This window comes from Platalea leucorodia (assembly GCF_965183815.1).
Source record: "Platalea leucorodia genome assembly, chromosome: 2".
Classification (NCBI taxonomy): domain Eukaryota; kingdom Metazoa; phylum Chordata; class Aves; order Pelecaniformes; family Threskiornithidae; genus Platalea; species Platalea leucorodia.
In genome coordinates this window covers 55,148,972-55,169,943 of record NC_138824.1, presented here as the reverse complement: position 1 = coordinate 55,169,943, position 20,972 = coordinate 55,148,972, and the positions used below count along the sequence as shown (strand labels likewise).

General features: G+C 34.9%; 1 protein-coding gene across 1 annotated transcript in view; it reads right to left on the bottom strand.

The window, feature by feature from the left end:
* Positions 1–20,972, bottom strand: part of GPC5 (glypican 5) — a gene marked incomplete at both ends in the record, with an annotated part of 757,873 nt that overhangs the window by 327,468 nt on the left and 409,433 nt on the right. Inside the window, one exon of the mRNA XM_082336071.1 lies at positions 3,820–3,982. Within this exon, the coding sequence (XP_082192197.1) occupies positions 3,820–3,982 (163 nt within the window). The remainder of the gene's footprint in view (positions 1–3,819; positions 3,983–20,972) is intronic.

Sequence of the window (20,972 nt, the reverse complement as noted above, 5' to 3'; positions counted from 1 at the left end):
AGAATCATACACATGTTCAGAAAGCAATGACACGGCCTCAGAAAAGGTGCATGTGTTTTCACATATTTTTATACAAAATAACGTCCTTAAAATGGTTATCTCTGTATCATGCTTTATCAGCTTACTTAGATTATGAATTTGTTGCAGACAAGATCATTTCCTTGGTGAAAATGTCTGGAATAACAAAATGGAGATCAGGCTTTGGCTAGGACCTCCAGACTCTATTATAACACATAATAGTTAGTAATCCCCCTTTCTTTCCTGTCTGATTATGAGAGAATGCAAAGTTGCCCAGAACAAAAAGACTGTAAAAAGTTTCTTTGGTGAGGAAAAAATAATATTATCTGTATGTCTCCATGTATCGAAAGGGTATAAGGTAAAGTGAATTACTCATGTGCATAATGAATACAGTTAAAATGTGCATGTTACTAAACTCCATAAATGATCTTTTTTCACCCATTTTAATGCGATACATTAAAAAGAAATACTTATGAAATAACTTATCTGTTACCTGAAGCTCTTTTTTGAGCTTCAAAAGTCATAAATGTGTTATAAAGTCCTATAATGATGCTTATGTATGACAAGAAAGTAAGTATCTTGTTTCTGGAGTTTGTTAAAACTTCTTGAAAGTTTTTTAGTTAACTTTTTTACTTTACTTTTTACTTAGAAGTTCTTCTTAGACAAAATGTCTGTAACGAGTATGTGTTTAAAACTGTAACACTAAAAGTTGACTTCATGTTCACACATTCAAACTATTTGGTGCTTCAGTTCAGTCCTGGTGTCATTTGTGTCTTTTACATGTCTACTGTCACCCGTTCATAAATAGAGATAGAAGACTAAGCCTCTGTACTATAGAGAAAGAGGAGTATGACCCACATTTCCATTTTCTTTGCCTCACCTTATTTCTGTCTTTTGTCTTTATGGTTTTCTTACTGTTTTTTACAAATTGAAAGTTAACAACAATGAAATACCAGACTGCTGATACTTCTAATGTGTGTAATTTTTCTTCTGTTATGATTCCTAAGTTGCTATGTGAGTATTGGCCATCTCAGTCCATTGTGTCTCTACGTGTCCAGTTCTACTGCAGCTGAGGTCTGTTTTTCAGTTTAAAAACATGGTCATGTTATACTGATAAGCTAGTGTTTTATAATGCATAGAAGCAGCATGTAACAGTGGCAAACCTGAACAATGATCTGTTATATATCAGAAGAAACAAAATAAAATTACACAGATGTACAGCAATTCTTGAGCTTGACTTCTGAGTAAGATTACAAGTGTTTGCAGATCAGAAGCTTATGAAGGGTTGGATTTGAACAAATCTAACTTTTCAATCTTGTTCATAGTGCAAGTGTGCAGTTTTTTTCTTTTTTATATCAGCTTACTTAGGACTACAAATATAAGTTTCTATATAACAAATCAAGGTTGGTTGGTCTTCCATGACATATATGATAAAATACAAACCATATCTAAATACAGAAGAGTAGTCAGACATTTCTTGCTATTTGTATGCAATTAAAAACATTGGGATGCACAAAAAAGCACTAGAACTAACAAGCTAACATTGAGGATCAAACATACTGTAGTCAACCTCTAGGTTTAGCTGAAGTTCACTCATACTATTCAAAGATCAGTAAGCAACATCACCAGAGTAAATCTAACTTTCCAGTTTAAAAACAAGGAGTTCAGGATCTGACTTAGCTTGAAATTGATACCAGTCACCTGAAGCTAAGAAAATTTCACTAGCTTAAATTGTGATGATCTTTATCTTTGAATTTTTTAATTCTAGTTCCTCACGTAAAATCAGAAATCTTGAGAAGATAATTTTGTTTGCTTGCTAAAACATACTTATTTTACTTTTTTCACTTTCAATTTCACTTTTAATTCCTGAAGTCCTACTCATATATCACAATAATGCAAAAGGAGGATTGTACAAGCTGTTTCATTTATCTTAAATATACACTTAAGTGATATCTGAAGAAAAAGATTTTCCTGATGTATATTGTAACAAAATTCTTACTAATTGGAATTTTTTAACAGTTCTATTGGACAGAAAATCCATATCAGTAAACATGTGTGATACCCCAGAACAAAGTAGTGTTGTCTAGGATTCCAAATATCAAATGCATGCCAACATAAATCCATAAAATCAAAACAGTTCATTGAAGGTCCTAGTACCTCAAGATATATGCACAAGTCATAATATTGAACAGTATGGACTCATATTTTTGTTAAGTAATATCTTAGAAAAGGTTCAAATGAAACAGCATTACATGCAAACTGCAGTATGCCTAATACATAGTTTATAATTCTAGAGATTTATAATACATGTAGTATAAAGAGAATATGAAGGCTAATTATATTTTTGACATTTTGAAAAGATTACACTAAATATATCAATATGAAGAAAATTCCAATGCAGCAGAAGAGGGTGAAACAAAATGTACTATTCTTGTAATTTTTTTTGTCATTTAATACTTGCTTAATAACTGTAGTCATATTCTAAGACCATTTTACAGTCTTTCCATACCATAAAGTGTCATTATCAAATAGATATATCCGGTATTCCAGAGTACATCGGGTTTTAAATATTTTATCTCTAATTCCTTTTTTCAAAGTTAAATCTTCAAAGGCACTCTCAGGAAGTAAGTGTCCAAATCTTTTTTGCAGATCTCTTAAAATCTTATCTAGAGAAGTTATGAACTTGAGACTTGAAAATGTATAGACTAAGTATCAGTGCAACAGCATCTTAAGCTGAAACCAAACTGACCTGCTAAGGCATGCCCCAAGATGCTCAGAGTCTCATTTCTCCAGTTGTTCAAATCAGAATTGGGCAAGTACACACTACAGCTTCTCTATGGCCACATTTTTAAGTTGCCTTTTTGCTGTCAAGTCAAGAACGACCTGGGTTCTCACCTAAGCTTGGAAACTTAGAGTACACTCAAATTGAGTAAATATAGATAAATTCAGGGATTGACACCAATCTTTATTTCTTATCAATTAGTATTGAATTTTGCAATGCAAAATGCAGAAAAATGAAAAAAAATGCAAAATGCAGGAAAAAAATGAAAAAAAAAAAAAAACCAAAATGCAGAAATGCAATTTTGAAGATACCAGGCATCTATTCCCATTATCTTTGCCTATATTTCTACACTGAAAAGGGAAGTACAAGGTGTAGAATAACATCCCAATTCAGAGAAGTAGTTAACTTACTTGTGCTTCAATCCAATTGCTCCATGCCATTGAAGTGTACAAACAAATGATTTTTTGAAGAAAATTGTTACAAATGTGGTTCAGAAAAGAATAAAAAAAAAAAAGCAACAAAACCAAACCAAACCAAAAACAAAACAAAGCACAAAGAACTATAAGAAGTAATAATGGCATTGATGTTGAGTGGGTTACAGTACATTGGTTCCAACAGTGCTCCATGAAATTCAGCTACCACAACTAAACCTTGCATTTTCCCACAGTTCCATGAAAAATTAGAACAATTTCTCTGCTTAACTCCCAAACCTTTTATGTTTAAGTAGCAACTCACAAGGACATGTCATTGTAACACTTTTCATTTGACTAAAATACTGTGTTGAGGTCAGTCTACATTACGCCGAATATGTATTAACATGTATTACGATGAAACTGATGCTCATATTTATACCATTCTCATAGAAATCCTATAATTGCAGTCCTATTCCTGTAAATCTTGGAAACATTATACAGACAACTTTTCCACACTTTTTCCAAGATAATTCCGTGGTATTTCTTAGTGGAAAATATGCCAATTCACTATTTAAATGCATGAAGGAAACAGAATAATGGACTTACAGTCTGTAATTTTCAGGACTCTCTTGACTTCTCCACTTCCTGATCCTCCACAACCATCTTCATCATCACAGTCTCCACTAATTTGTTCATCTACACCTCCACCGCTGCCTGTTTGTCGGAGATCCCATTTATCATATTTAGGAAATGATTTGCCCTGCAACAGCTAAAGGCAAGATACAGTATGCAAGTTAGCAGTACAGATGGAGAACTTCAGTGAGTACCCAAAATTTCATATATGTCTCTCTAGTAATTATCTGATTTAAAAAGAAAACTCCAGGATCCACAGAAAGAGAATTCTGATTTTTTTTTTCCCCTTGGTTTACAGGCAGATTTAAAAGAGTGGTATCTGGGGATGTGTACTTCATTTTTAATTTAAAAAAAAAAAAAAAAAAAGAAAGGTCTGTGTCTTCATTGCTAGATAAAAAAAGATCAGGCACCAATTCCTGGCCCAGAGGCCAAGTGGAATGGATACAGACATTTCCTTACTCCTTGAGGCTAATCCCCTTTAAAGCAGACAGACAGCATCCATGCTACATAGCAACTGGCCCTGGATCTTTTCAAGACCCATGTGGTGTCCACATGGCCTTAAGATACAATTATCACTTTGTAGATTTTCCAGTTTGAAATATCTGGAATAGTATGAGAGCTGTGCTGCAGCTCTGTATTGGTGAATCCAAAACACACGTTCTGTGCTCTGGGTGTGTCACATGGGCATCTGGTAGCAGCTGAAGAAAAATATGTGTTGGGACAATATCAAATGCCTGACCACGGAGCAGCAGACCAAGCTAGTACAGATTGAGCCAATGCTAGCCTAGAGAGAACTATTTCCGAAATCACATCCAGGCATTGTTTTCGGAGAACTAGTAAGGGTGACCTAAAAAAAAGCAAAGGGATAGCTGATACTGGCCTAAGCAGTGTAGGTGATTTGGGTCCAGTACACAAGCTTGTTCTCTGGCTCCTTTTTATTTATCACAATAGACATGGCCAACCATGCCAGTATGGTCTACAAGACAACAGGTAGAGATCTCAAAGTTTAACTTATTTCTCTGTTCTGTTGAGCAGAACTGAGCAATTACCAGAATAATGTTCATCTCTCTCATTTATCAAATGTAAAAATGCTGTCATGCAGCTTTTTAAATACTAAGTGCTAGGACTGTCATACATACCTACACAATGTGCCCTCTGTCCCATCCAGATTCAGTTCAGTTTACATATCAGATAGATATAAACTTCATAATATCTAAAGAAACAGGTTCTTACAAATGGTAAGACTTCTTATAACTTTACCTAGTCCAAAATATCAGCTGGTGCAGTCTCATGCATTGCACTTGCTTCAGTCTAGCAGGACTTCTTTACACTGGCTAAAACTTTACTGGATCAAATTCTTTAATTTAATAATCAGATGTTTTTTCTCCTGAAAGTAGCTACTAATTAGTCTGAAACAGACTCAATTGTTTTATACTTTCAAAAATGTCATTGCTTTGTTGATCAAGCAAGATACTAGGTTCATATTTTTGGGCAATATACTCAGTTTATTTACAGAGTATGGAGTCACCTCCCAGACTACTTGATCTATTAAGTGCTGTACATTGCCCAGAAGAAATATTTTAATCACTATTACAAAGACATCACTCAGATAAATCTCTGTAACTTTATAAAAGCCACTTGCAACACTATATAAGAGCAGGAGAATGCCATTCACCACTGAATCAGCAGAACCAATTTATGCAGCACTTTCGATTCAAAAGTTTTATTAGAGAGTTATATGCTACCTGAAAGACAAACTACCTAGCTAAGACAAAAAAAAGTTCCTTTGTATAATTGTCCTGCTCCCTGCTCATTGTGTAATCCATGCCATACTTCTGCCAACACACTATTTATGGAAAAAAAACCCCACAGCCAGTTTAATGAACTAGACCTAGATAAACAGGACACTTTTCAAATTTTTTGGCCCAGTTCGCATCATGACACAGATCCAAAGCCAGCTGTATGATGGGGTACTCTTTATCCCTCAGTTCTGTGGCATAAATGTGGCAATGAACCTCCAGCAAGACAGATTTTCAAACAAGAGCTGCTGTCAAAGTTTCCGTAGTATAAAGCCATTTATATATACATTTTTTCAGCCTGAGAACATGCATCCCTCTCTACATTCTGTATCTCTGTCTCAGTCTTAAAAATGTATTGACTTAATAAGGTCTTTATATTTTGCTGCTTCTCTAAATTTCAGCCCAAAGTAGTTATGTTCTTGTTCCTCTTTTTAATTTCCTTTCTACTTATTGTGCGTTATTGACTTATGACTAGAAATCTGAAAAACCCAGACGATCCCACTAAATTGCTTTAAATGTAGGTTCAACATTGAAAAAGTGTTCTTCAACTTTTCCAAACTTTCCACCATACTTGAACGAGTAGAGATTAAGAAATTAACAAACTCATTTATAATTTGGATTTTGTTATTGTCTTCAGTCTCTTTAGTTGTACAAGAAGAAATATTGTCTCCATATAAGTTCACAAATCTCAGTGCTGGTTCTCTACTAAGCATGGCTTAAATCTGATATAAATTCTTCATTAAATTTATCCAATCTGTGTACTTCTTCAAAGCTAGCTTGATTCACATTAGAAATAAAGATAAAAGGCATTTAAAATGATTATTCTGTTGTGCTACAATTTTTATAAAGCTATTATTTAAGAGGAAAAGAAACACAGGTTATATCTGGAGAATTTTGTTGTATATGCTTTCTGGGTCTTCCAGCTGAATAAGGAGGTTTACTAGTTGTATACCATGTGCCCCCAAAAACTAGTACAATAAATGTTCTTCCTTTTGTATCACAGGCTAAAATAATCTCTTTTTCCTTCCGGTGTCCAAAAAGTTTTTCCATTCTATTAAATTTCTGTCTTAAAAAAAAAAAATACTGTGGATTTAATTGTGCATCATTGTCTTTTAATTTCAATGAAAATAGCAGCAAATATTATTAACAACCTTGTTAGTTTAACTGAGTTATGGCAAGGGTTAGGTCACCAGTGTTGTGAGATTGCAATAGGCATGCCAATATTCCAGGCTAGATTTACTGGATCTTTTCCTTAATTTTGGTGAAAGTTTGTTGAAGTAAGAATTTGATATCAAAAACATGTCCTCTGCTGGTGGCATTTTATTTTCCCAGAAAATTTGTGTTTTCTTACCACTACTGTGGTACATGTGCACCGGTGAATGATTCAGTCTTAAGACAACTCAAAGATCCCTGGGAGTCTCCAACTTCACACCTTGCCTATGTAGCTTTGGGATGCTGGGCCTCCAGCTTAGATCTCTCACTGCCCAATTGTCTAAAAGTTCCTTGTAATTTTCACCTATGGCTTAGTGGAACACTTTCTTTGACACAAACAGCAATTCTGAAAAAGGTTATGATACCCAGAAGTACCATTATTAAATTTTGTGAAATTTCATCTTTTAGAATGAAAATACAGATTTGCATGACAGAAGTTACATTGTTGTAATAAAGTACTTACAGGGTTCTGTAAATATATGACTTGATACTATACAACATTTCAGTAAGAAAAAATAACTGCTTACAGCAGCTACAGAGGCATCTATAAGGGTACCTGAAGCTTCCTGACAAATCTGAGTGTAAGCATAGTTAGCAAAATTATCACTAAGAATGTATGGTTGTTGTACAGTCCTATAGGGTCTGGTAATTTTTCCAGTCTAATTAAGATTTTTATCAATGACTTGAAAAGCAGCATAAAACACAAAACAGGAATGATAAACCCTCCAGTGCTACAAGAACTGGACAACTACTAAATAACAAAGAGAAGTGATAAATTTCTTAAGAAGATACCTCATCTGGTAAGCCAGGCAATAGAATGAATATTTAAACATATACTATAATAAAATACAGAAAAATGTAAATTTACAAGTCTAAATACTGTATTACATGCATATTAGAAGATAAAATATTCTGTTCTGTAAAATAATTGTGGTTGTCCTGGATAGCCAGCAGACTATGAGTTATCAAGACAAGTGTTCTAGCCAAAGATTTTAATGGGATAACTTTGGGGACAGAAATAGGAATACTAAGTCAGATAAGGGATGTTATATTACTCCCAAATACAGTTCTTGTTTCCTCTGTTCAGAAAGAATGGCACAGAAATGAGTTCTATTACAGTGGTTAAAAAGGAACAAAAAAATACTTTTGTAGCTCATCCTTTAGTGAACCAAAATAAAACCACCTCAAGAATTAATTCAACCAACCTTGTAAGCACTGACATGGCAAACACAGAGTTGACAGATTTGTGTAGCGGGCCAAAACATATGAAAATAGCAAATTAATCAAAAACTTTTATTTATACTTTCAAAGTGAATCAAACAAATCTATATTATCAATATCATACATTAAAAAAAAAACAAAAAAATTGTTCTATATTAAAATAATTTATTAACAATTCATATATAATATTCTGGATCAAACAGCTTTTGGTCTTAAAGCATGAATTAATTCAGAGGTTCAAGGACAGGATAGGCAGGAGGTTAGGCTAAATAATCAAAATGGTCCCTTCTGGTTCTCAAAAATCTATGAATTTTTGTAAGTAAATCTGGTTTAAATGTGAAGGCTGGATTCTTTTTTACTTTCCTGTGTTTACAGGAAGTTACAAATGTTTTCATCTCTCATGAGTGATGAACAGTGAAAGGCAAGAGAACTTATGTTTACACTATTGAAACTGACGTGATATTGCTTCTCTTTCAACAAAAATCTAGTATCCTATTTACTTATGTTACACATCATATTCGTTCAGGGGAAACATTGTTTTTCTATGAATTTTATTTTATTCTTTTTCAATAAAAATATCTTGATGACACTCTGTTGCAGTCAATGTGAACTAAGCTCAGTCATAACATTTCCTCTCTTTCATTTATGTGTGTATCATAAGTGCTTGTGGAGGGAATCCCAAAGGAGCCCAGCAGTGAATCCAATTTACCTAATCAAATCAAACCTAGAAGATTTTTTTCTAGAAGTATAACTATTTTGAACTCTTTCAAATGAGAGAAATAAACTATGCTAGAGTTTATTCCTCTGCTTAGTATTACATACCTGAATACTTAAAAATACAGCATTTCTCTTTAGTGATCTCATTAAAAACTACCCATGCCTCGGTAGGCTAGAATCTCCTGCAGGGTTTAATTTCCAATAATGTGAAGGATCCTTCTGGATCCTTCTAAATTAGAAGTCCAGCTTATATTGGAGACTCATATTTAGATACCTAGGATTACAACTCTTTTAGTCCCTTGTGATAGTGCCCTGTGATTTTTTTTTTTTTTTGGGGGGGGGGGGAAGGCAAAAAAAACAAACCAACTGTAGTTTTGTGTGAAGTACATCAGCCCCTTTTTAATTTTTTTGCTTTTTCAGTGAAATTTTCAGAGAGAGAATGAGATTTCTAATAAGATATACCCTTTACATCGAAGAGATGATGCAGAAAGTACAAGCAATGCACACACTGCTATGTCAAACCAAGTGATTTCTGCCCAAGATCCAGTGCTAAAACTCTGAAGACTGCAGACTCATTCTACTCCAGAATTACCAACCAAACAGCAGCCTGAAATTCTGATGGAAGTAACACAATATTTCTCTCCAGTCTAAGCCAACTCATCTGAACACAGAAAGAAATAAACATATATTCTTCTTATTGAACAGGAGCAAGAATCAGTAAAATGGCTGTGAGCCTGCACCACACAGCTTTAACTTACCCTTTGTGCTTTCTGGAGATACCTTTACTACCTCAGGATCAAAACAATTGCTGTTTGAATATTAGAAATAGGAATTACCTCAGCTTATTATTATACTACTACTACAAAACCCAGACATTTTTTTCTCAGTAGTTATTTATGTAGCATTCAAAACCACTTAGTAAGCAAACAAAATTTTCACAGAAAGCTAACTACTGAAGTAGGTAGAAATAACTAAAATTTTCACTGAAGGTACAGTTCAACAAAGCCAGGTTGTGGGCCCAAGCACTAGCATACACTGTCCATTTTGTTCCATTATTAGCATGCTTCCTGGCCATCACAGATTTGAACTGACCCAACTAAGAATCTCCACAAAAATGCTTACCCCAATTTGAGCCTTAGCATAGTCTAGGGACTGTTCCCAGCAGGCAGCCTGGATATAGCTATTCTGCTCTGGGAAGTAGGACAGCTGCAGTCCCTGACCAATTTTATTTAATACAACAGGTACAACATTTTGATATACCTACAGCGCTGAATAAAAGAGAACTGGGGAATGAGCTAGAGCAATAGATACTGAATATCTCCATTTCTCAATCTTTGTAATTTACATCTGTTTTGGATTATTTTGACTTGTTCTCCCTAACGTAAATCTCTTATTAAAAAGACTAATTGTAAGCACTGGGGACATGAAGCAGTGTGTGCTCTCATCCTTGATCCTCCTCTTATTTAGCAAGGTACAGCTCCTAAATGTAATTGTCCCTTAACAAATATCCTTTTCCTAATTTGTTACATTATTAAAGACAAAGTCTTCTCTGCTGTAAAAATCTTGCTTTTTGTCTGGGAGTGCATTTTACAGCTAAAATCCCTCAACTCAGGTTCTCACATGAGTTCTATCATGAGTGATTACTTTTCTTTCCCGTTATTCCTGGTTCCAGGTGAATACAGGAGCAAAAGCTTGGCTCTTGTCCGTTGGTGCAAACCCTGCTAGCACAGTTATGCCCAATATCAACCTGATTTGTTAAAAAAATATTTAATCTTTTTTGTCCTTAAAAAATGCATGTCTTGCTAACATCTCACTGTAGATTTAAATCATCCTCAAAAAATTAAGTAAACAAGTCAGGCATTTCTAAGATAACAAATGAGAGCAAAATTAAACCCCAGAATAATAGCTTGTACTCTTCTTTCTGTCTAGGTAGTTGAAATAACAGAACAAAGTCACATTAAATATGATTCATGTTTAGAGACTCATGTTCTTTGCCCGTTTCACTCATCCATGATGACAGCATAGCTACAAGCAGAAATAGATGATAATAATAATGAAAGAGAAACATATAAATTTCAGAAAAAAAAACATCACCAGCAAAATTTCACTTAAAATATTTCTAAAGCTATAGTAGGAGCATGTTCAATATCTGTTCTTTAGAGCTATGGATCTACTTGGATTTTTATTTCACTGTTCTTTTCTGTTCATTTGTTGTATTCCTTTGGAGGTTATTGGTATAACCCACTCCACAAGACATTACAAATAATTTTTCAGATAATTTTCAAATCATTTTATCCTTTACCTTATCCTCACGTACATTTTTAGACCTTTCTCCCTTGGCAAGGGTGGATACATATATTAGACGATTTTCTTCTGTCATAATAGTAGACTGAAATGACATTCTTCTTCAGAAGCTGAAATTCTGTCTTTCAGAACAGACTATGTGAAACACTAGATAGCTTACTATCAAGTGGTTTAATGAGCAATTGAGGACTAACAAGAATAAATAAAAGGATTAATTCAAATAACATGGCATACTGTGATCAGATAAAGCTCATCTGAACAAGCTTGCCCAGGATTTTGGGTGGCTTTTGACTCTAGATTCATACATTTCAGTGTAGATGTCAAAAAATTTAGGTGTTTTTCTGTAAGTAAAGTGCCTAAGGTCCTCAGTAGTAATTTGTGTGTTAGAGGTTTGAGTCAATTTTCATGGTTGTCTAGTGTCATTTGAGATGGCCTAGAGTACCTGGGGCACTACATGGGCAGAGAGATGTCATAGAGAATTTGCAGAAGATCTTCTGGAGCAGGAGCTGGAGGCCAAGGGACAATGAGCAGCTGGAATGGCTCCAGGCATCTGTGTACAGGCACTTGAACCATAATCCTAGTGAACAGAGCCAACAGAAAGCAGGAGCTATTCAAACAAACAATGACAGGTGTCTAAGATGAGATTTATAGAAAAAAGTAATTACAAAAAAAGGTTTTCCAAGTGAATTCTTAATTCTTTTAGCCAGCCATTACATTTTTTTTGTTTGTTTCTTTAGTAACAATACAGCTCCTAGCACGACTAGGCCAAGTGGACAAAAGCACAATAGGATCCTAACCATTAACTAGATGCTATAGCTATAAAATGGAAATTTTCATTATTTCTTTGTATGTTGGCTCTCTGTATAAATGTACTACTAGCAAGAATAAGGATCAAATTATTTGTGATAAAAAATGCTGATTACAACTTAAGCATTAATTTTCTGGAGATCTTGAGAAAAGTTTCAAAACAGACATTTTCAGTGCTAACAACTAGAACTTACAAAACCACATGGAGAATTAATCACAATTACATATATTGAACTCAGCCAGTTTCAATTAATCTGATGACTATCATTACACAGGACAGTTTTTCAAATAAGAGAAGAAACCAAAGCATACCAAGGAAGCTGTAGAATGGAAGACAATTCACCAGCCTGCAAGAATTCATGTATATGGACAAGAGTAAATGAACATTAGTTCATTATCATGCACTAGTTTGTACTGAAAAACAGCATCAATCAGTTATTAGTTTGGCTGTTTCTTAGAAATAAAAATCAGGACAGTAGCAAAACAATAAATGTTTATTTTATTCTTTTAAGAATAAAATATTCTTTTAAGAATATGTATTTAATGCTTCGATAGGCATGTTTATATAAAATTGCTACTGCAAAATAAGGTAGGATTGGGTTCTACAGCAAATTATCTATACTACATCACCTGTCCATCTGTGTATATCCAGTCTCTGGCTATTCTGAGCTTATTTCTACAAAAGCAGAAGTTCCCTCACTTTTATGACATGGATTGTTACTTAAGAAGAGTTAATGATCTGTAAACCCTAGTTTTTTCTCAGTATCAGTGAAAACATAAGACTGAAGTTACAGTTGAAGTGAATTAAACATCATGATAGATAATGAAAATTGCAGACAAACTATTTCATGGTATGACTTTGCCTTATACTTCACAGATGTGCAGGTGAAAGGGCATGATATTAAGCCAGTTAAAAGAAGAATTTTAAAAATATCAACACCTTCTGGAATGCTTTTCGCTTTATAAGAATAACATGTTACTCGACATTTCATCTGGAGGGCCATTCAGAAGATGTTACAGAAAAAGCTGTATTACAATAATCAATGATGCCATCATGAGCAAAACTACTACCAGGTTGTCACAGGTACATTACATTTCCTATTGCTATCCTATTGTGAGTGGATAAATCGGTCATTTATCCAGAAAACTGATTTCAGCCAATGGAATTCAGTGGACAGTCAGCAGAGGCAATCCACCAGCAGTGCTGACTCACACACTTCTTTCTCTTACCCATCAGCAACATGATAAAGCTACTTTCTTCTTTCCCTTGATAACATTTCCAGCCCTCAGGCAAGTGGACTCTTGAGTGAGTGAGGAAAAGCAATAGTTGCTGTATAAAATCCATGAAGACTAAGTTGACAGCAGGGCTAATATTGTGTTTAAGGAGATGTTTGAACATTCTGTCCTGGCTTCAGCTGGGATAGAGTTGATTTTCGTCTTGGTAGCCGGTATGGGGCTGTGTTTTGGGTTTAGGATGAGAACAATGTCGATGATACACTGATGCTTTGGTTCTTGCTAAGTAGTGCTAAGCTGTTGATAAATAGGAGCTAAGTGGCGTTCACACCAGTCAAGGACTTTTCAGCTTCCCCTGCTCTGCCGGGTGCACAAGAAGCTGGGAGGGGGCACAGCCAGGGGGGGTGCTGAACCCAGACTGGCCAAAGGGTCATTCCATACCATATGATGTCATACTCAGTATATAAGCTGGAGGAAGAAGAAGGAAGGAGGGGACATTGGGCATGATGGCATTTGTCTTCCCAAGTAACCGTTATGCGTGATGGAGCCCTGCTTTCCTGGAGATGGCTGAACACCTGCCTGCCCATGGGAAGTAGTGAATGAATTCCTTGTTTTGCTTTGTTTGCGTGCACGGTTTTTGCTTTGCCTATTTAACTGTTCTATTTTTTTTTACCCTTCTGATTCTCTCCCCCATCCCACTGGTGGGGAGCGAGCGAGCGGCTGCGTGGTGCTTAGTTGCTGGCTGGGGTTAAACCACGACACATTCATAACTATGCCCCTGTTTCTGCTATATCATTCAAACACAAATTTAGGAATTAAAAGGAAGACTTTCCTGATAGTTGGATAAGATTCATGTCAATGAATTATAGGTATTTACATCTGAGCTACTCATCCTGATATCTTCTGGTCAGCAGAAAGAAACAGGGATCTTTAAGGCCCCTCCTCTGACATGTTTTAGGCTTATCTATAGGATGAGGTAGACTGCATCTCTATTGCATTTCTCTATTGGTAAGAAAGACCAGTTCAGATATGAGTTAATATATGGCCACATGAATCCTAAAATTTAACACTGTTGAGAAGGGGTGCACAACAATTAAGTCATTTGCAGTAAAATTATGCCAAAAGCCAGCCACAGCTGATTCAGTCGGAAATCAGTTCTGGTCATTTGACCTGGGGAGTCAAAGACATCCAAACCTGCTGCTAAGATGTAATTCTTTTGCTCCTGGCTTTAAAAATTCCATGAAAGCCCTGTGAGCTGACTAAGCTTTCAGTCAGACTTACCTCATTGTAACACACAGCACAGAATATTCCCTTAAAGCGAAAAAAACCCTCAAGCTTCTGTTTTATCTGTACTGTTATTTGGTTGTATGAAAAATGAACAAATGAATTCAGGGAAATAGAATTATTCCGTTCCCCTCAGACAAAGAACTAACTGAATTTTGGTCAGCTTGAGGTCTTTGTACCTTAATTTACGTTTTTGATTAACTTTTGAAAATCCTTTTTAATTATTGTACGCAGCTTGAGAATGAAATTCTTTTCTATCTATTTTGACATGATAATTGAGCGTCACATATGCCATTTTATAAATTGAATAAGCTCCTGTGACAGATCAAAAGCATGTTCCATTCAGTTGAGGCACTGTTTGTGTTTAACACACAGTAGTGACGAAGCTGCTTAGAGCTTGGAAAATAAAAATATAGCCAAGAAGAGAGTGCAGACATATTAAGGAAGCAGTTACAGAATTAATTTTTGCCACTTTCCAAAGTTGAAGTTCTTTCTGCAGTTTTACGACATTTTCAGAGATACCACTTACCCAGATTTTTGTGAAGAAATAGGAAATCAAGAAGTAAGGGAAACAATATGCTTAAATGAAATGGAAGCTGATTGTCCAATAACAAAAAAAAAGATCATTCATCTGAAAGTTTGATATTAGAACTTGGACAAACTCATTGGGACCATGACTGTTAACAAAATGTAATATGACAGATGCAGATATGAGGAGGGCTAGCTCCTCCTAAGACACACTATAGAGAAGGACTCCATTGTCCTGTCTCGGATATAAGGGGATCTCAAAAGGCAGTCAAGTCCACTTTGTATCTTTTCAATTATTTTTCCTGAAAAGAAAAGGACTAAAATATTATTGCATTAGGAAATAAGAGAGTCAGAAAGACATAAATAAGTCTGTTTCTGTTCACATATCATGCCAATCTAATATCATTCTAATTTGCAGGCTCTATGCAACTGAGTTATTCTGACAGTTATTCTGTGTGACATAGTTCAGTTATATCAATAAGTCATGAAGCTAATGAATGGTTATAAAGCCTGTTCTCTGACAACTGATGATGACATTGTGAAATAATTCACCCATGGTTTATCAGTACAATCAGTGAGAGATTATAGGAACCATTATCATTGGTGCCTAGCACATAACAGGAAATAATCAACAAATTATTGACAAACAGGACATAGTAAATCTTTTAATTCCTTGAGGAGACAAAAACATCTTGCTTTTAGCCCTGGGTAATGCATACTGGAAATAAATTGCAACAGCAAGTGGCGTATGAAAGGTAGACTTGATATGCATACACACCACTAATCTCCACAGAAGAAGGGTGGAAGTGAGCAGCTTAGACTGACAGCCAGCTGGGCCAAGAGACATGTTTGTAGGGTTCTCAGCATTTCAGAAGTCTCGCACAAATGACAGTGTATTCCTCCAAGACACTTATGTCTACCAATTAATAACTGCTGTAGGATGGTAGGTCCACAAAAGACGTGTGGCCTGCACTTAATCAGGAATACAGATTTTTTTCTAATCTATCTGCATGTAAAGCATTGATTCTTACAGTCTCTAGATCTAGAAGAGAGATTACAGAATAATACTTTATGTAGACTTCAGCTATCGGCTCTATAACTGAGGCATATACAGATAACAAAAGGTGCTGCCACAAGTGATTTATGCACTCAGAGAACCTAGAGACTCTTAGGTACAGTTATAACTAAATTATTAACAACAAACTACGACATCGCATTCCATTATGACAGAATTTTATATGTTTCTCAACAAATGGTAAAAGTCTTTCAGGAAGAAAAAAATATATTTCAAACTCAGTATATCTTTATAAAACTGAGACACTCCCAGAAATATTTGAAACCAAGTTAAACAAAAGAAGAAAGTAGAAGGAAACCTTTACTTTTGCATTAGCTATTGTTCTGTAGATAACACGTATTTAAAATGGTCCCTCATACTTAACAAAATGTAAACATTAAAAATACATTTCTCCCTTCAGCACATGTACTTTTTCCTTAGATTGGAGCATTTTAAATTGATCTATAAGATTATGTGGGAGTAGATTCCTATAAAATTTAATACAGGACTCAATTACTATGAAACAAATGCTTCAGTATTCATTTACCTCACAATGGACCATAACAACGTTGTCTATAGCACAGTTTTGGTGGGGAGGGATTCCCACCCCAATACAAAAGAAATCAAACAGGACCTTAAAATAATTAATAAGCAGGAATGTCCTTAGGTTAGTAGGATCAAATATCAATTACAAAAGTCTACCACCAGTCCTTATCTCTGACTTTTTTTGGCCCAATTTTATAATAAGAGTTTGCCATAAAACACACCACAGCAAAAACATACATCCAGAGTCTTCTGCATTATTTACCAAGTTTTCCTTAAGGTTCTATATATCTTCTTCTCATTTCCAGCATATATCTTTCAGACAGAAATCTAGTACAAACTCTAGTACATCATTTATGCCCCACTTAAGGCTTACACTGAAAGTTTTCCAGCTGCTGAGACTGTGTGCTGGCACTTTTCAGAAGATAAGCAAATTCTCATTGAGGTTAAAACAAGGCCTTACTGCCACACAATTTACTACCCATCCCCGTTCTTGAGTTGTCATTTATTTTCATGACTTCTATATAACAGTACTCCTCTGGTTATACTCGTTGTGTAGTAAGGCTGCTTTGCATAAATTGAGACTTACCATGTATGAAGGCTGTATTTTTAAATCCTCTTTGCCTCCAAACTATTCTTAAAATAGTTGCTATTGCCTAGTCTTGTTAAAATATATCATGCCTGTTTTTCAAAATCTTCAAGAGAATTAAGGTGTCCTTGATGTATGGAAGTGGTGGAGGAGGGGACACTTATATTAGTTTAGAAGAGCTTTCTTGGTGCATAAAGAAGTGGACCATTTACAGTCAGAGCCTTCTCAGAAAGGTTTGATAGAACGATTCTTTAGATCCCATTGGGTCATTGTATGTGTGATAAGATTATAACTTTTCTCAGGAAAGCTAGCTTGAAGTCCAAGTAGCTGCCTATGCTATTTCTCTGCGACATTACTTATTCAGATGCAATCAAATACCATGCAGAATATTTTCAAATAGAAGAAGCCTTTTTTTAAATTCCTGAGAAAGCCTGGCTCATCCATTTTACAGCTGTAATATGTGAGCAATAGTCTAATTATAGTAATCCTAATCTATGCAGACTATGTTATTAAATGTGACATATACTTTAATTGTTGACAGATGGCTTTGAACCCTGCATAAATATTTATAAGGTCACAAGTACTCCTATAGCTAGCACACACAAAAATTCCAGGTATATTAATCTGTCTTTTCTGAATGCTTTTTATATGCATATGCAAACTCAGGAGTTCCATTATCACAACTGTTTTATTGTTTAGGTTATCTGAAGACTTAAAAGAACCATTTTCTTTTTAAAGTTAAATGAATAGTGCATAGATTACAGATAGCTTTGATTACTTTGGAAATCAGTCAGCAGTACATTGCATTGTGTTAGCCCATGTGCTCGCAGTTATTAAATATTGCCATTGTGCTCTTCGTTCATAATCACCCATCTTCACTGATCAGCTATATAGGGAATATCAATAGAAACCTTCAAATCTCAAGAACAGTGCAGAAAAACAGGATCAATCCAGCAACACCATTCATTGACATGTGAATCTAGTGCACATGTTCCTCTTTTTTAGAACTTAGAAATCCTTGTTTAAATCACATATAGTAAAAAACTTGGTTATTAAAAAACACCCCAAATATCTAGAAAATAGGTAACATTTACAAAAAGTACCATATAGAAAATTGATTCAATTACCTGAGCTTTTCAAAAATGTCCTAGGGTAGGCTTAAACTAACAAATAAGGTAAAGACTGAGGGGTCACACAAGTCACAAAAACTGCTTATGTATCTTTTCAGATGTTAGGGTGGGAGTCACTTCATGTAGCTTTAGCAATCTAAACTTAGGCATCTGTCTCTGCAGAAAGACAAGCAAGTCCAGTGAGCAATTTATCTCAGCCTAAAGTTAACTGAAAGATGTTTATTAAAGTCAAAAGTCGGATTCCCTGTTCTATTCTCAAGTTTTGAAAAAAACAAGCACCTGTGCATGAATGAGGTTTAACTTTTTTTCACTGTAGGATTTGTCTACTCAATTTAGACATCTGCAGGCTAGTTAAGTTGTACAAATCACCTTTTAGAGTCACTAGACCTTTTATAGTCAATGGAAAAAACAAGCATCTTCAGAAGAGTGACCTCATCCTAAAATAAATCATGTAAGAATGCATGGACATATACATTACTGATTTTGGAAGGATATTAGCCGGCTGATATTAGAGGGTTAATTTTTTTCCTGAATTCTTGCACTAAAACTCATTCTGGCAAAAATTACTCTCCTTCAGAAAATGAAAGGAGGGAATGACCATTTAAAAAGAACAAAGTGAAGATTAGAAACCTTAGCATTTGACCGGAAAAACTGTAACTATAAAGTGATAGAATACTAAGTCCTTTCAATGGGGTGTGATAATTTCTTCCTTGAAAGTCTGGTGAAGGGATCAATCAGAAAGGAAGGAAAGAAGGTAAATGTCAGCCGTTTGATGGCAGTTTTCCTACTGTCTCAAAGATAGAGAAAAAATATTTTAAAAGCTCTGAGAGTAAATTATAAAAGAATTTGTTTTATTCATTTTCCTTACAATTAATATGGATTTTTATGTGAAGTTTTATGCATTTCTTTAGCACAGCAACAGTAAGCATTGAATTCTTTTCCTCGTATCAGAAATATTTCACGCAAAGCATGCCAACAACTAAACATCAGAAATAGATGAGTCAGCATTCTGAAGCTTTTATGAAACATAAAAAATCTTGAATTCCTTTGAGATGAGCCATGTTTATTGCATTATATTTTCTCTCACATAGAACATCTAATTGGGAAAATACTAGAAACTCATATTCAATGCAGTTAGATATGTTTTATTTTATTGGAAGTATGAATTTCTAGCATTAAAGACTTTCACACAAAATTAAGAAATCATTGTTAAAGCCTAGAAGAAATATCATAAGATTTTCTGTAAGGCACTTCGGGTGTTTTTCAATTTATCATAATCCAATTACACATGTGCATGTCCTAGCTGCTCTGGGAATAATATATAACAGGTGCAGTTTGAATTTTGTTTCAAATGATAGTAGAATTTATATGTTGCATTTAACCTGACAAGGATTTTGTTATTGCAATGCATTAATTTCTGCCTGGTTCTGTAATGTAAATTTATGTAGAAATGCAAGTCATTAAGAGATCAAGTATTAATGCAGAAAAATACAGAATGCCTTTGATAAAATATGAGTCAAAATACATAAAAATGTTAAGTCTGAGGTTTAGTTTCTAGAGTTCAGTGTTCCCATTTCTCTTTATATCTTTTAAAAATTGAATGTTTAATAAATTATAATCCTAGAAGATGTTCAAGTCAGGAGTTTTGCATACAATCATTTCAATAACACACTACTTGGATATACATAGTATAGATGTTAGTAAAATACACTTACATTTATAAACTAATACTCACTAACAGATCTCTGATCTATTAGATATAGCAAAATTTGTTTTTTTTGTTTTATTGTAGTTTTCTTTTACATCCAGGTCTGGGGTATACTACTCTATAAATTGCAAAGAAAACACAGCAGTTCTAATGTGAGCTGGTACAGTATAATGCAGTCCTGGGCACTACCAGTAGTTGTGTTCTAGCTTGGGAGAAAAACAACCTCTGTAATGTCCCCAAGAAGCAAAGAATGTTGGTACAAGCACAGCATTAGGGAAGAAGATATGACTCAGAAATCAAGAATTTACATGTCTCACCCTTCTTTAAAATTAGAACTGTCAATAGAAGAACAGATATTGCTCATTTTATTTTATATAATATCATAATTATTATGGTTTTCATGGAAAAAATGAGAGATTCAGACTGAGGCCCATTTCCCGTCCACAGTGATTCATACCCCCATTTTCTTCTATTGTCCTAACTTTTATGCCATAGTCTAGTTTCATTAAGAAAAAGGAAAGCATGTTCTCAAGCTATTCTTACAAAAATGCATCAGTGAGGAATGAGTTCTTAATATTTTATGGGCCCAAAATGCTGAAAAGAAATCACAGATTTGTAACCTCATAGTTAAAGATCTGAAAGTTATACTCACTGTAGGATATATAAAGTTCTTCCTCCTCAAAGATCCTGTAACTTTGACACAGAGGTACTCTTACTGAGAGGAACTGAACTAGGGTCTCTCACCTTTCAGGGTGGTACTTTAATCATCAAACTGTTATTTGAGGGGAAAGAAGGGAAATAGCAGCAGCTTCTCTCAGATTGATATTAAAAGACTATGCTGTTTAGAATTTTAGAATATGTGACTAAATGCTCATCTCCACCAATATGAAGGAGCACACAGACACAAAGGCTCAGAGGAACCCAAATAAGCCAGTTAGACATGAGCCCCTGTCCCAGCTCTCCCATAAAAGCCTCAGCCCCATGGGCTGGGGGGACA